The 15620-nt window shown below is 55.5% G+C and overlaps 6 protein-coding genes across 6 annotated transcripts; 3 read left to right on the top strand and 3 right to left on the bottom strand.

Moving 5' to 3' along the window:
• Nucleotides 1–28: 28 nt before the first annotated feature.
• F5144DRAFT_497119 (uncharacterized protein) lies at nt 29–1217 on the bottom strand (the record flags this gene model as incomplete). Its single annotated transcript, XM_066786188.1, has 2 exons — nt 29–874; nt 948–1217. The coding sequence occupies 2 exons, from the start codon at nt 1215–1217 to the stop codon at nt 29–31; spliced, it is 1116 nt and encodes a 371-aa protein (XP_066639472.1).
• A 692-nt stretch (nt 1218–1909) lies between these two features.
• F5144DRAFT_337322 (uncharacterized protein) lies at nt 1910–2781 on the top strand. The gene is made up of 2 exons (XM_066784193.1): nt 1910–2639; nt 2692–2781. The coding sequence occupies exon 1, from the start codon at nt 2076–2078 to the stop codon at nt 2523–2525; it is 450 nt and encodes a 149-aa protein (XP_066639471.1). The 5' UTR covers nt 1910–2075; the 3' UTR covers nt 2526–2639; nt 2692–2781.
• A 377-nt stretch (nt 2782–3158) lies between these two features.
• Nucleotides 3159–8400, bottom strand: F5144DRAFT_605284 (uncharacterized protein; the record flags this gene model as incomplete). Its single annotated transcript, XM_066791415.1, has 8 exons — nt 3159–7063; nt 7109–7211; nt 7262–7417; nt 7467–7658; nt 7708–7758; nt 7815–8051; nt 8099–8335; nt 8395–8400. The coding sequence occupies 8 exons, from the start codon at nt 8398–8400 to the stop codon at nt 3159–3161; spliced, it is 4887 nt and encodes a 1628-aa protein (XP_066639470.1).
• Nucleotides 8401–9455: 1055 nt separating this feature from the next.
• On the top strand, nt 9456–11067 carry F5144DRAFT_337299 (Fructosamine kinase-domain-containing protein). Its single transcript, XM_066784192.1, has 4 exons — nt 9456–9774; nt 9847–10554; nt 10610–10793; nt 10845–11067. The coding sequence occupies exons 1-4, from the start codon at nt 9714–9716 to the stop codon at nt 10924–10926; spliced, it is 1035 nt and encodes a 344-aa protein (XP_066639469.1). The 5' UTR covers nt 9456–9713; the 3' UTR covers nt 10927–11067.
• A 637-nt stretch (nt 11068–11704) lies between these two features.
• Nucleotides 11705–13714, top strand: F5144DRAFT_595033 (major facilitator superfamily domain-containing protein; the record flags this gene model as incomplete). The annotated part of the gene is made up of 5 exons (XM_066790650.1): nt 11705–12402; nt 12503–13006; nt 13289–13379; nt 13440–13565; nt 13691–13714. The coding sequence occupies 5 exons, from the start codon at nt 11705–11707 to the stop codon at nt 13712–13714; spliced, it is 1443 nt and encodes a 480-aa protein (XP_066639468.1).
• A 314-nt stretch (nt 13715–14028) lies between these two features.
• On the bottom strand, nt 14029–15040 carry F5144DRAFT_496076 (uncharacterized protein; the record flags this gene model as incomplete). Its single annotated transcript, XM_066786132.1, has 3 exons — nt 14029–14349; nt 14413–14666; nt 14725–15040. 3 exons carry the CDS (start codon nt 15038–15040, stop codon nt 14029–14031), a joined length of 891 nt encoding a protein of 296 aa, XP_066639467.1.
• Nucleotides 15041–15620: the final 580 nt, after the last annotated feature.

Genomic DNA, 15620 nt, shown 5'->3' with positions numbered 1-15620 from the left:
TCAAACAGCCAACATCAATCCCAGCATGCTACACTTGCGCTTTCTCCTTCTCCGCCTCGGTCCTCTTCCGCGCCCCGAGAACGGCCCTCCCAACGGTACTCGCATTCTCCTTCCCAATCTCGCGCGTAATCCACTCTCCCACATCCACCACCCCATCCAAATCAACACCCGTATGCATCCCCAGCGTCTCCATAAAATACACCACATCCTCCGTCGCCACATTCCCCGTCGCCCCCGGCGAGTACGGACACCCGCCCAGCCCACCAACACTACAATCAAACGTCCGAATCCCATGCTCCAGCGCAACCGCGGTATTTACCAGCGCCTGGCCATACGTATCATGAAAATGCATCGCGACATCCTCATTCCTTACCCCCGCCTTCGCCAAACAATTCAACAGCTCCTTCGTCCTCGGCGCCGTCCCCATCCCCGTCGTATCCCCCAGGGCAATCTCATCCGCCCCCATCTCGAGCAGCTCCGTCGCGACATGCGCAACACGGTGCGGGTCCACATCATACCCCTCAAACGGGCATCCCAGCACGACGGAGATGTAGGCGCGCACGCGCAGGGCGTGGGTGTCCTTGGCGGCCTGGATCACCTCGCGGAAGCGGGCGAGCGAGGTGGCGATGTCGCAGTTGAGGTTGCGCTGGGAGAAGGACTCGGTCGCGGAGGCGAAGACGGCGATTTCCAGGGCGGGTTTGTCCTTGGTGGGGGTGGTGCCCTCGGCGCTGAAGGAGGTCGGGTGCGAGGAGAGCACGGTGAAGGCGTTGGTGAGGCCTTTGAGGTTCGGGGCGAGGAAGGAGAAGGTCAGGGGGTGGGGGCTGGTGGGCGGGTGTTGGAGGAGGTGTTGCAGGATTTCGGAGGAATTGTCCATCTGGGGGGAGGGAGGATTGGTTAGTTGGGTTGGATGGGATGGAGGGGTGGAGGAGGGGGTGGGGGGTTCAGACCTGGGGTACCCATTTGGGCGAGACGAATGAACCGGCTTCAATGGTGGTCAATCCCGTCTTCGCCAGGCGCTCAATCAATTCGAGCTTGGTTGCCAGCGGGATGGCGCGCTTCTCGTTCTGGAGGCCATCGCGGGGTCCAACCTCGACAAGCTTCACGCGGTAGTCGGACGAGGCGCGCTGCTGATCGGATGCTGTCGCGAATGTCCGGGCATTGCGTACATACGGCCGGCTGGCCAGCAGTCGACGTGAAAGCAGCGCATACCTCGCCATTTTGTAGGTGTTGATCAATCCATCAACGAGCAAGAGAAGGGCTGAATGGCGGCTGTCGGTAGCCGAAGAGGAGGTGCGAACCAGTGGCTGAGCAGCATTGTGAGCGCATAGCATCGGCGTACTGTGCCCAAGGCCGATAAAGCTCACGTGACGACTCCCAACGATCCCGGTCCCGGCTGTACTGTGTAAGGTCCCGCATCTGGGGCGCCGACCCACCCTTCCACGGCACTACACGGCCCCACCCATCACAATTGGTGGCTTGTTATTCCGTCATTCATCCCCATTCATCCCATTCATCTCTATCATGTCCGTCATAGGACTGAATTGCGACATCATCAGATTACTGCAAACCTTACGTACCGACTTGTGGGAGGGGGGATAGGGCCTACATCTTGCCTGCGGCAGGCTGACGAGTTTTCCTCTCTTCTATATAACCTAGACAGTAACCCGTTTTCCAGACCAGAGAGAGGCTCAGAGGCATCACCATTTATTCATTACTCCTGTAAACATTTACTTGATTCCTAGTTCTTGGTATCACTAACACAGCAGCTTCAGAAGTCCCGGGCCACGTCGCTATTATACTCACTCGAAAATGGAAGGATTAGACCCATCCCAAAGCTATACAGCCGCAAAGACTTCCCGGCGTGGAAGGAGAACTTCCTTTCCGCCTTGAACAGTGCAGGATTAGATAAATACATCACAACCGACGTCCCTCGACCAGAAAACTCTCTCGAACAACGCCTGTGGGTCGGCGACAGAATCGACATTGACCATTATATCCTCGATGCGGTCTCCAACCCGGAGGTCTGGAATGTATTAGCGGGTCTAGGCTGGAACTGGCGAACCACGAACCCTAAAATGACGTACGTCAAGCTGGTCCAGTTCTTCGAGCAGGGCACCAGCGGCGGGGGCATCGAACTGCTCCAAGAGTTCGCCACGATCCGACGCAGCAACTACCCCCAGATGGCGGCCTTCCTGCTTCGCGTCCAACATCTCCACCGCCGCCTCGAGATCAGCGAGTGCGGCGTATCTGACACAGCCTACCTGTGGCTCGCGCTGAAGGGCATCGCGACCGAGTACCCCGACGTGTATAGCCTGTGTGTCGCGGAACTCAACAACAGGGTTCTGGGCTGGGAGGGCCTGATGTCCACATTCCGACATCTGGCGGCCTTAGAGGTCGGGCAACCCGCCGCGACGTCGCTCGCCTCGTGTCAGCTGGCGGCGAGTCTCGCTGAAACGCCGCGGGTTGAACGGCCTTGCACGTGGCAGGCTACGGGGAGCCCGGTGGTAGGGAAAAGTTTCCCGTAGCGCTGGGTTTGAGAGTTACATTCGCCTTGGGTGGGGTAGAAGCTTCCTCTTCTTAAGAGTCTCACGCTGGCTGCGTTCCCTTGTCCAATCCTTCTCGCAAGGAGATACACCAAGGTACGGGCGTCTATATGGGAAAAATACGACAATGTAGTTAACGAATAAGTAGGAATTTAATAAGTACTTGTGAGGTTAGAAGTATGTAACTACGGATCGTCTTTCCCGGGGATACTTAACGACTTTCTCGCCTGGAATTCGGCGAAGAATCGGTGCTTTAAATACGTTTTAAGAAAACCTCGATGTAATTTAACAGTGGATTAATTAGTTTGAATAAAAAACACTCCTATTTATTGAACCAGTCAAGAGAGAAAGAAGGGTGACATGATGCCGTATTTGTAACTAAGGAGGTTCAGCAATCTTGAGATTGTCTGTGACACTGACAGATGTAATAGAAAATGGAGATTCACCACCACCCCTTTTTTATCAATTTCAAAACATTGATGCCGCCAGGATATAGATGAATGATGAAAGAAACAGGGAGAAAAAAAAAGAAGAAAATCTCGACACAGTCACCACTCACCCCCAACCAACCCCTTACCCCTCTATCTAAACCCCCACCACCTAAATCTCCTCCACCTAACCCCCCTCCGAAGTCTTAATAACCGGCACCACCGCCCCCTCCCCCATCCCCTCCCCCTCCCCAAACCCCGTCTTATGCTCAAACTCCAAAAACCCCTGCAACACCACCACCTCATCGCGATACGCCATCGCCACCGTCGTCTTACTGACCACCCTCGCAATGGGCTCGCCCCCCGTCTGCCAGACGGACGGAATAAAAAAGTGCCGCGCGTACGCCTTGCTCGCGGGCAGGTTCTTCAGGCTGACCGAGCACACCCAGCCGCGGCCGCTCATGAAGAACAGGTTGGAGCGGTGGATTCCCAGCACCGATTTGATGTTGGCGGCGAGCTGGCGGGCTGTGCAGGTGATTTGCAGGCGGGTGGTGGTGATGGGGTCGAGGGTGGAGAGGTCGAGGGTGAGGAAGGCGGTGAGGGGGGAGGCGGGGAGGGGGGTGGTTTGGATGAGGGTGGATAGGCCGGGGCGGGAGTGCCATTCGTCGGTGAGGGTGAGGGGGGTGGAGGTGAGGTCGGGGGGGAGGTCGATGGGGATGCCGTGGTCGGGTGTTTCGCGGGTGAGGGCTTCCCAGCGGAAGACGTGTAAGGTTTCGCTGTCGTGTTGGAAGAGGAGGAGGCGGGAGGAGTCGGTTGGGTGCGGGAGCCAGCGTGCTGTGTTGAGCGAGTGGGTGGAATGCATGGTGCGGTTTGGCTCGCCCGGGACGTGGATTTCCTCGCCGGAGGTGGTTGAGATGAGGAAGGCGGACGCGTCGGGGCTGATGAGTGCCTGCAGGACTGAGTCTGAAGCGCGGAAGTCGAGAATGTGCTCGAACTTTTGGAGTTGGAGCTGGAGCTGCTGCTTTTGCACCGCCGTTGTGGCAGTTGTGGATGATGGCAGCGCCAACCGTGTGGCGATGCACCGCCGCGAAGCATCCACGCTGAAGAGGACTTTACTCTTTGCATTCCACTCGAGATGGCGAATGTCCACCATGCGGGCGTGGAACTGGAACTCCGTCAACACCTTGCCGGTGTTGGTGTCGTGCACCGTGATGGAACCCTCCTCGCGTCCGCAGAATATAAAGTTCGAATCACCCGCCTGCGTCATGATTGTGATAGCCTTGCTCCCCTCAAAACTCCGCGTACAGACCAGGTTCGACGCGGGCATCAGGTAGTCGTCGGCCTCCTCGCTCGAGCTGTCGTCCGCCAAATTCTTCTTGATGAGCACCGACGGCTCCCAGACGTTGCAGGTATTGCCTCTGAGGTCGAAGAAACGCAGACTATTTGAGGCAAAGACGATGCCCATGATGCGCTCCTCGATCGACTGGATTCGACATAACAGCCGTAGCCCATCAAAGGAAAACAGCGAGATTACACACTCACTGTCTCCCGCGGCGAGTGTATGTCCATCCGGGGACGCCGCCAACGTGTGCGCGTTCAGATGATACGCATGCTTCTGCTCCAACGTCCACGGATCAAGCGTTACCAGATCTCCATCCTGGTACGCCACGGCCATCAGATTCTGCTCCGCGTTCTCGTTGAACGCAACATCCAGCACCTGCGGCGGCAAGCCCCCATCCTCATACCCCTCCTTCTCAAACGTCTCCACCCTCTCATCACTCTCATAATACGACAGCTTCAGATGCGAGCTGCGATACGCAATCGCCGCGATCCCCAGCATGGGACTAATCCTAACCAGCACCGGCACGGTCCTCTTCTGCTGTTGCTGGCGCTCCACCCCCCCATCCGAGTCCGAATCAGACACCTCCTCCTCCACAATCTCCAGCGCGTCCAGGCGCGCCCCATTCTTCGCCCGGTACACATACACCTCCCCATTCCGCAACGGCACGTACAACTTCGCATCATCGGAACTAAACCGGAACGACAGCGGCTGCTCCGGCACGACCGTCGACCACAGCAGCGCCTGCCTGGGGCCCCACACCTTGATGGTCTTGAACCCGCCCGACACCAGCACGCCCGTGATGTTGCCGTTGGCGAGGCGGCGCACCGGCTCGCCGTGGTGGATGGTGTTGAGCAGCTCAAAGGTGCTTTGGCGGTAGATCTTGATTTCGCCGTCGGCGAGGCCGAGGCCGAAGAACTGGTCGGCGCAGGCGATGGACATGACGCGCGATGAGAAGGTGAAGGAGGATAGGCGCTCGTCCCAGTCGTTGTTGAAGGAGCAGAGCACTTTTTGCTTGAACTGCCGCGCGAACTTCCAGTGGATGATGCTTGATTTGGGGCAGAGGAGCGGGATGAGGGAGTAGATGGAGGAGGGCGTGTTGACGAGGTTTGGGCCGTAGATGGCTGATAGCCGGACGAGGTCGTCGACGAAGCGGGATGTGAGCTGGTAGTCGGAGTCTAAAGGGGAAGAGGTTGAGACCTGGCGGGAGAGGTAGGATTTGAGGTTCTGGACGGTGCGGGTTAGCAAGGAGAGGCGGCCTGTTTTGGCTGTACGCTCGATCCAGGTGAGGACGTTGGACGAGACAAAAGTGCCGAGCAGTGGGAGGAGCTGAAGGGTTGACTCCGAAGGAGAACAATGAGCTAGGTGGTAGGAGAAGTTTGAGGCGGCGTAGTCGTCAAACACGGCGGCACTGCTGTTGTGGTCGGTTTTGGAAGAGGCTGCTGGGGCGCGGCGGGTGCGAGGCGGATTGAAGTTGCGTCCGTTGAGATGCTGTAGGCAGAGCTCTGCGATGCGCGCGTGGGACCAAGATCGAGGGATGTAATAATCGGATTGCTCGCCAGTGAGGAACTCCTTGACGGTTTGGTGCATGACCTGCACGTAGTTGTTGTCAACCGTAATGAGATTGCCGCAGATTTGGGAGAATCTGTCGGCGGTACGCAAGGTCTGGTTGATATCCAGACGCACCACCTCCCTCAACTCTTCCGTCGTCAGAGGTTTCCGTGCACAAACGACCCATTTGAGAACGCAGTGGGCGAGGTCAGCGTTGGGCGATTCGATGATCGTTTGCAGAATCCCGCTATACATGCCACTCATTTCGGTGGGGACTTGGTCAAGGGTCTTGCGCATTGCCTCGATGCTATGAGCTTCATCGAGGCGCGTCATAATCAGGGAGGCCCAGAGAAAGATGCCGTTTGACTTGTCGATGATTTCCGCCACTAGATCGCCTTCCTCCTCGTTGAAGTCCGCGATGATGGTAGGCGACAACCTCGATCTGACAAAGCCGTCAATATCCCGGAGCGACTCCGCCTGGCCGGTGTGCATTTCTACCCTCGCGATCTTCTCCTGGTTGAGCAAACGCTCGACATGACCGCTAGGACGGCTAGTAATGAAGATTCTCAGAGGCACATTTGGTTCGATCCTCGAGAACATTGACATAAGGGTGGATAGAAGCCGCGCCTGGCACTCGTCCAAGGCGTCGATGACCCAGTACTGGGGCTGCGAGAGCGCCATCTTGAAAATACGCCCCAAGAAGATGTTGTTCCAAACCATGATATGGTCGCTGTGGCTGTCGATGGTCTCGCCCTCCTCCATCATGGCCAGGAAGGTGTGGCGGACCTGAAAGTTGGACTCTGCCATCTGCAGCGCCATGGACAGAAGGAACTGCGTGAGACTAGGTTTCTCGTTGTTCTTGAAGAAAAAGTAGGCGCAATCCAGGTTGAAGGACTCGAGATACTTGATTACGTGCCCCGAAGCGACCGACTTCCCGGAACCGGGTGGGCCGTTGAGCCACAAGAACCGGGGCGTCGCCTTTGCTGGACCCGAAGTGATGGCCTTGGTTGGAGCGTTGTTGTCCATGAGGTCGCACTCGAGCCAGTCGTGGAAGGCTTCATGGGAGGTCAACCACTCGCAGGAGCCCATGTGTAGCTTGTCAAGCATTCTAATGAAATCGCCGTCTGGACGCTCTGCTACGTCGAAGGCTTGTGCGATTTGCTTCATTTGGGTGCGATGGCTTTCGAATCTATCTATGGTGTCTGGGGCTGTTAGATGTGACGTGGGCTGCTGGATTCTTAACTTACAGCTCCTCTCTATCTCCTCGATAGTTGTGTTGAAGCAGCGGAGTAGAATGTTGTAGTTTGGGTCGTCGACAGAATCAAACTTGACGAGGCGGCGGTGGTTCGCCTGTAAATATTGGGTATGCTCGCCAGGAAGTCCTGATCAAAGGTTAATACAGTGGACAAGTTCATAGAGTCGTGAGACTTGCCCATAATAGCGGAATCCTTCTCAACAATCATGGTGTTGGCCGGGCCCGTAGAAGTTGGGACGCCCTCAAAGAAGGACCAGAGCCTAACGTCGTTGCAGACGTGGCGGAATTCGTCGTTGATGGCCTGACTCGTTAGCGGTTGACTTAGCCCGTAATGAAAGAGGTATACTTACTTGAAGGGTACCCGATCCCGGTATCAGCTCCTTGACAAAAGCTTTGGATCCAGAGCCTATGGACATGGAGATCAAGGTGGTCACGAAAGCGCTCGAGTCAGCACCCCGATGCGGAGTTCCAAGGAAGTACAAGCTGTGGATTCTGCTCGCGATATCCGCGTAAATAGGGTCTCTTCTTGCGAGCAGATACGCCTGTCACAAGTTAGACGATGGCTGGTTGCACAGGCCATATGGACATTACCTTCTTAACGACCAAACCTCCCATGCTGTGGGCAACGAGGACAATGGGAGTCTGAAACAAAGTTAGCTGGCAGTTTTTTAGAGAAAGGGGACCCAGCCGCTGCTCACATTCCCGTTTTTCTTCAGGTTCGGCGAGTTGTACAGATCCGCCAGCAAAGCCTGGCCGTAATCATGCATGGTCAGGGTGCTCTGCTGTGACTTTGTCCAATCTGAGTCGTAGCCAAAGCTGTGGATGCGGACGTGGCGGAAGCCGGCCTCGGACGGTAGCCATTCTTTTGGCCAAAACGTAGATGGGTCAGATGAGGCACTCCATGATCTTCTCGAGCCTCCGTTCAGACCATGAACCTATGATGGTTAGTGGTGTCATGGAGAAGTGCCAGTGGGCGACGTACAAAGATGAAGTCCACCCGTGGTTCTGAAGGTTCATGCAGAAGCGTTAGCCCTAGCGCTCCTTTCACACCCTCGGGGGACTGGGACGCCTTGGGGCGAGCTGGCGATGTTGATCGCCTGAGACTCTGCAGCCTGCCGCGGAAGCTGGTCGGGGATATCTGGCGATCTTGGTTTGTCGGTACTAGGAGGGTAGAGGTTGACAGTCCGGCCCTGTCTGATGGGGCCCATGTGGCAGAGGACTGCAAATGTAGGTTAGATGAAGCCCATTCTAAGGATCAAAGGAGCTGCCTACTCGAACCGACATGTTGCCCCTCGGCGCTACTCGTTTACTACTAGGCAATCAAGGCTTGAGCGTGTCGCGGTACTAGGGAAAATCAATCATGGGAGAGGTGTGTTTCCCAGGACGAAGCGGATATGTTTGGAAGATCAGAACCTGACAATGGCGATTGTGGTATTAGGTTTGATAAGGATGAGCTCGGCGAAAAGAGGGGAACAGATGGAAACAGGATGTGGGGAGTCAAAGTTCTACATGTCATGGTATGGTATGGGCCATGCCATGGTGGCTGACCCACGAGCAAGGCCGAGGAAGCCGACGCCAGTCACATTTTGTGGTCAAGTTATGACGAGATTTAGTGTTTGAGGCCGTCTCGCCGTGGGGGGTCTGAAGTCCGCTTGGCCATAATTCAAGGCTATGGCGTCTGTTGCGGCAGGACCCATCGTTTGCTGAGTCTATACGCACAGCCCTTGGGTACGCCGACATGGCCAAAACGAGCTTTGGTGCGTCACGACTGCGTCTTGAAACGGCGACCTGGTCCTGACCTGGGCCTCGAGTGTAGCTGCGCCGCTGGATACGGGTCCATTTTTGTCGGTTGTTTGTGTACGACAGTGTGGAGAAGAAGTAAGATAAGATGAAAAAAAAATCGATTTGTTGATTGATAAGTCTTCAGTAAATCACCGCAGAACCCCCCGAGGACGCTGAACACACCGGGTGATAATTGTTGATGCTTGGCGGGGAGTTCCTAAATTGGTGGAGAAATTCAAGGTGGACAGGAACTTCAGAATTGGAAAGTGCTCGCGTGGGTGCCTGCCTCGGTGTTGGTTAGGATTCAGGAAACCACAAATGCTCCTTCCTCCATAAAAATGGCTGGCTGCCTCCAGACATTCGGAGATGTCGTGAACAGTGAGGTCATGACCTGACCCTCCTCAACTTGGAATTGACAAGAAGGTTCTTTCATTATCGTGACCAACACCAGCCCTTTTTTTGACACTTGCATAATGGCTGCAGTTGGTTGGGCGACTTGAAACCAACAGCCGAGGTCGATGCAGGTGACCAGCTTGCAGCAGCCTGGAACCAGGGCCGATTCTCGAAACGACCCCTTCAATTGGCCGTCGTCCCAAAGGCCCAAGCAAAAAAGCCCCCAACTTGTCCCAGACCCAACAGCTCAGACGCAGACGGCACAGAAACATGCGGGCCTTTGCTGTGCCACCCCAGCGGGCACAACACTTGGGAACCCCCCCGCTTAAATGTCCTGGGAGTCACCTGAGAACTTGCCGGATCTGTTCCTTCAGCTTCACACTTGACTAAATTGGACGGCAGGACGCTGACCTTGATCCATCATGGCCACCGACGCGAGAGATGTGGAGGAGAACCTGAAGCTTGACGAGAACCTCCTTGCCGGTAGGTCGCCTGCTCTGCTGACTCCTGAGTCCCCAACTGTGTAAATTGCTGCTGACCTTGCCTCGAATGAAGCCCTCCCACAAGGCGGCGAGGTGGTTTCGGTCAACCCGTCAGGCATGAGCGACTACTGCAACACCTACCGCATCGAGGTGAAGATGCCGGATGGCAGCTCTCAGGTCTTTTTCGAAAAGGAAGGATCGGGCGAGACTGGCCGGGGATGTGTGGAATCAGCTTGGAGGTCCGAGTCCGCTGCCTACGAGTTCATTCCCGAGCATGTCCCCCGACCCGTCGCCACGGGCACCTACAAATCCAATGCGGACAAGCACTTCTTCCTCGCCGAGTTCGTGGACATGATTGAGGACGACATGCCTCGTGAGGAGTCCTACATGGCCGCCGTTGCCGCGCTGCACAGCCGTAGCATGGGCAAGTCGCCAACGGGCAAGTTTGGATTTCCCGTCAACACGCGTTTCGGGGATCTCGAGCAGGACAACACCTGGACCGACAGCTGGGAGGAGTATTGGACGAGGCAGATGACCGACTTCTTGGATAAAGAAGACGCTGCCCATTACAACGCGGAACCACATGAGGAGCTCGAGCGGCTGCGCCCCCTGTTCTTCGAGAAGGTATTGCCGCGATACCTGCGCCCGCTCGAGAGTGACGGTCGTTCGGTCACGCCGTGCTTGATCCACGCTGACCTCTGGCCGGGTAATGTTAAGTATAAGAGTGACGGGGACACGGCGTGCGTTTATGATGCCTGTGCCATGTGGGCTCATAACGAAGGTGCGATTGCTGTGATTTTCATTTTGCTTGAACCCGCTGACCATGTGCTACACAGTCGACCTTGGCGTCTTTCGCAATCCGAGATACCCGCTCGGAAAGCCGTACCTGAAGGAGTACTGGAAGCGCGTTCCGATCTCGGAGCCCGAGGAAGATGTGGACAGCCGGAACACCCTGTACATGCTGAGGGGTCAGATCATGCTGTCAATTCTTTACCCCCACGACCCCAAGTTGCGGGAAATGTAAGCCATCCGACCGTAAAATAACCGGGGTCGCTGCTAACATTTCCCCAGTTTTGTGAGCAACATGCGCCTCTTGGTGGAGCGGGTGGAAGAAGAGGAGGCTGCTCAAGAATCATTGCAGTCTCGACTGTAAACAAGCCACTTTGGCGGCTGGTTTTGGGTTGGAATTAGGATTGGAATGTTGGATCAAGGAATTGGATGATGCTTAATAAGAATGCTGAAGAGGGACTGGACGGAGTATGCCTCAGGCCCTAATTCAAACTGAACAAAACGGACCCTGTCCCCATGAGTCACCGTTTGTGGCGGCAGTCCACGAGCAGCCCTATGCTGGTTCATGCAGGGGCCCGTTGCATCTCGTATGTATGTACTGTGTACGCGCCAGGACCCAGGAAGAACTGCGTGGCCCGGATCCTACCTACCCCGAGACGCAAGAGGGGGTGCGTACCCGATTCTGCACTTTTCGACAGCGGCCGGGATCGGTAAGCCTTCCGGGGTGGACACCACTTGATATGCACCTCGCCATCTGCAGACGCTGTTGCATTATGCAGCCCTCCCGCATCGTCAACCGGGTCCACGTCGTGTGATTCGTCTGGCAACCCTTACACCGCTTGCCCGCGTTCCGGCAATTGCCGCATGTGCCGCTCTGGGAACGGTGCAGCCGTGCAGCCCCCAAGTTCCAACCAACTGGTGGTTGTGGGTGGGTAAAGAAGGCCTGCCTTTCTGGCCAACTGCCCAGATGATAACTGTAGAGGTCCCATAATGTTTCAGCCACATGAAATTGAATGTTTACCTTTTCAACCCATGCTGGACAAAATTTAAACTTCCGAGTCTTCGGTGTTTGCGTCTTTGGTTACCGTACTCCCTCACCAACGCCTCTCTGGGAGGGCTTACATGACAAATCGCCGCCCAAAATGGCATCTCGAGCTTCTCTTGGGACCTCGGTCATGAGGTCCCGGCCCTCGACCAGCGAAGGGCGTTCCAACCCATCCTCCTTGTCGTCCACCCCTGACCTCACCGGCATCGGCTACGAAAAACAACAACACCAACAACCACACCCACAACCCCCATCCCTCACAATATCGCCCGCAACCCCCATCCCCTCCAAATCACCCCCGCTCCAACCCAACAACAACAACAACAACAATGCCAACACCAAACCCCCAGACCAACCCCCCTCCCCCTCACCCTCTCCAGAAGAACCCCCCTTCAGCATCCACACCCCCCTCCGCAAAACCCTCATCACCCTCGCCGCCTCCCTGGCCGCCCTCTTCAGCACCCTCTCCTCCTACATCTACTACCCCGCCCTCACCCGCATCGCCGCCGACCTGCACGTCTCCCTCATGCTGGTCCAACTGACCATCACCTCCTACCTGGTCGTCGCCGGCGTGGCCCCCGCGTTCATGGGGGACATGGCGGATCGCGGGGGGCGGCGGCCGGTGTACGTGCTGATGTTCGTGTTGATGGTGGGGGCGAATGTGGGGATCGCGCTGCAGAATAGGTATGAGGTGTTGTTGGTGTTGAGGATGGTGCAGAGTGCGGGGGCGTCGGGGATGTATGGGGCCGCGTATGGTGTGATTGCGGATGTGGCGGGGATTGGGGAGAGGGGGTCGTTTGTGGGGGTGTTGTTGCTGATGTGGGTGTCTTTACCCCCCTTCCCTTTGTTGGGTTGTGTTGTGTTGACAGGTGTGGAGCTGACAAGTTGTGGTGAGCAGGACGGATTTTGCTACGAGCTTGGGGCCGGTTATTGGCGGTGGTTTGACCCAGGGGTTTGGCTGGCGGGCTATCTTCTGGTTCCTCGTCATCTTCACGGGGTCGCACTTTGTTTTGATGTTGTTGTTCTTCCCGGAAACCCAACGAAAGATTGTGGGGAATGGGAGTATCAAGCCGAAGGGGCTCATCTATCAGCCACTCTTTTCTCTGATCTGGAAGAAGAAGGGAGAAAAGGATGGTAAAGTTGCGGCATTGGAGCAAAATGAGTCTGAGGAGGGAACACCGCGAAAACGAGGATTCCGGTTTCCGAATCCTCTGGCTTGCTTGCCGGTCCTAGCAAACAAGGGGTCTCTGCTCGTCATTCTCATCACGACCATCAACTACGCGGTCAAGGCGGCGTTGCAGACGTCACTTGATGCGCAGTGCGTCGAGCTGTACGGCCTCAACTACATCCAGGCAGGACTGATCTACCTCCCGTCGGGAGTAGGGGGCGCGGTTGGGTCGTATGTTGCCGGTGGGTTATTCATTGCTCCGGGATAAGGATGTAGCCAAAGTATTGGACTAATTAGATGCTAGGCAAGTTCATCGACTGGAACTATCGCCGTACCGTCGAACGATTAGAGAAGGAACTCGGGGGCCAGTACGACAGAAAGTCTCCTGAATTCCCCCTCGAGGAGACCCGGCTCAAAGGGGTGTACCTTTTGACTGCAGTCACAGTTGTCGGGCTCATCGGCTACGGGTTGACTCTTAAATTCCGCTGGGTAAGTGGATAATCTTGAGAGGAGCCGGAAAGCAAGAACTGACAAGCTGATACACCTAGCACATCGCGGTTATGCTGGTAATGCAGCTACTGACTGGGACTTCAACGGCTTCACTGTTCGTGGTAAGCTAGTTCTACCATGTTCGGTTGTATTACCCCTTATTGACAACCACTAGCTTTGCGGAACCCTCCTAACGGACCTCAACATGGACCGGTCCGCCACTGCTCAGGCAGCCAGCAACCTGGTTCGTTGCCTCAGCGCTGGCGGAGCAGTAGCCATCCTGCAACCAATGGTCGACAATGTAGGACCAGCAGGGTGTTTTGCGATTTACGCATCTATTATCTTCCTCGGGTTCCCCTTGGCTTGGATACTACAAAGATACGGCGTCTCCTGGAGAAAAGGGCAACCATTGACTGCTTGAAATAGTACCCGCAGGTCTGGATGGCATGAAGTTGGGCTGATATCTTATTGTTCTATCGCTGAGACGAGATGGGAAATAATCATAATAATTAAACTATTTAATGAACCTCAACGTTAGATCGTCCGAGGCCGTGTTCGTTCGGATCGCCAATAGCTTCCTCAAGTTGTTTCAGATTATTATTAGTGCTAAGCAATCCGTGCCAACCCAGAAAGCATAAAGTGTTCGAGATGGTAAATGTCAGAGGCTTGAGTCCTCGACAACTTCGACTTGCCATTTTGAACATGGACTACTAGGTACTTATGTTACATTTCACATGCTGTATTTAACCCCTCACACCCGGTCACTAGCCCCCTAGCGTACACGTACAATTCCCTGGACTTGATGATACGAACACAACAAGAACCGCGGCATAGGCTGCCGTTGCTGCGAATATCTCGGCCCGTCGTGCGTTTGTAAAGATCCCAACGCTAACGGCAAATAGAACCGTGAAGGTGGCGATAAGTCCCAGTTGTGTATTTTCCTCCTTTACAAGACGCAGTGTCACGATGGCCCCTAGCAGCAGGATGGCAGCGAGTACGGTGCTGATGACGGCTGCTACCCAAGCAACGTGGCTTTCCTTGATATGCTCGGTCTCATTCGTAACCCTTGTTGTCTTTGAGTGCTCCTCGTTAGAAACAGATATCAAACCTTGCAGTCGAAATCCGAGGGTTCATCGAGATGGACAAACCTTGAATACCCAATGGTCTTGCAGGAATCGTGAGAGGAGGTCTTTGTCGGCAGGCCGTCGTACTGCTACTAGATCGTGACGCTTGCTTTCACTTAGTCGACTTTCAGAAAGGCCAGCAAGGAGAGGCCGCCGTCGCTTGGTGTGGCCACACTCGTCGTTGATATCGTCGTGGAACTGGTCATATGCAACGTTAAATGCCCGATTCTTTGGCGCTTCGAGAGCTGCTATTTGGTTTTGCCGGAGTAAGGCTTCTTCTGTTTCGGTAAGTGAGGGACTGTTTATCTAAGTTCGTGGCACTAGAACCGAGCTTACGGTATTCCTTGAGGGTTTCCTGGACCTGTGCGGCAAGCTTCATGTGCATATGCTCGGGCCTTGCTGGGTCTGCGGCGTTCTCTTCAAAGGCCTCCCAGGCGCGAATGGACCGCCGAGTTTCGTTGTCGGCACTGAGGAGCGCCGCCTTTGCATCAACCTGGTCGAGTTTGTGCTCTAGGTAGGCCAGCCTACTTTCAAGGTGCAACAGGTTGCGGGCGCTCAGGCGGTCGAACTTGCGGAAGATGAACGACTCGTAGTCGGGGCTCACCGAGATTCGTTGCGCCAAGAGGGGGAAACCAGTTTTGTTGCCAGCCATGCCTTCGACATCCATAAATTATCACCACCTACGCATGCTACTGGCTCATCAATAGAAGAACCGAATTTTCTCTTCGGTACCACGGTACTCTTGCGCCATGGGTCGGCCTGTGGCGCTCATTAGCTCTAGGGCCGACGTATAAGGCGGGTTGATATCCTGAGCAGGCTACACGACGCGGCGCACGGTTATTGCAAAAGCAAAGATATTATGATAGTAACGGCGGTCCCTCCCAGGCGGCCGGTAATGAAAGAAGCGGGATGACAAGGAGGGGTCATGCAGACAGGCGCAGGAAGCATTAGGTACCTACCCAGTTCACATCAGCCAAGGTGGGTTGCTAGGCAGTCTTGGTCTTGGGGTGTTGTGGGCGTGCACGGCATCAAGTCAAAGCTTGGCTGGAGTGGCTGTTGAGTCTTGAGTACATGTACCGAAGCCCAGAAAATCAGCGGTCTCCGTGAGTTGTGCACTCAACGTAGCGGGCGATGAGCCGCAGAGGCGGAGAACGTGACGGCAGCTAGAATGTTTCAGGGGTGCCGGACGAGACACGGCATACAGGGTAGAAGGCAGTGTTTCAACACACAAG

The sequence above is a fragment of the Chaetomium tenue genome (assembly GCF_020726465.1).
Source record: "Chaetomium tenue strain MPI-SDFR-AT-0079 chromosome Unknown F5144scaffold_6, whole genome shotgun sequence".
Taxonomy (NCBI): Eukaryota; Fungi; Ascomycota; class Sordariomycetes; order Sordariales; family Chaetomiaceae; genus Chaetomium; species Chaetomium tenue.
Note: the sequence above shows the minus strand (reverse complement) of the source record. Positions and strands in the feature narration are given on the sequence as shown.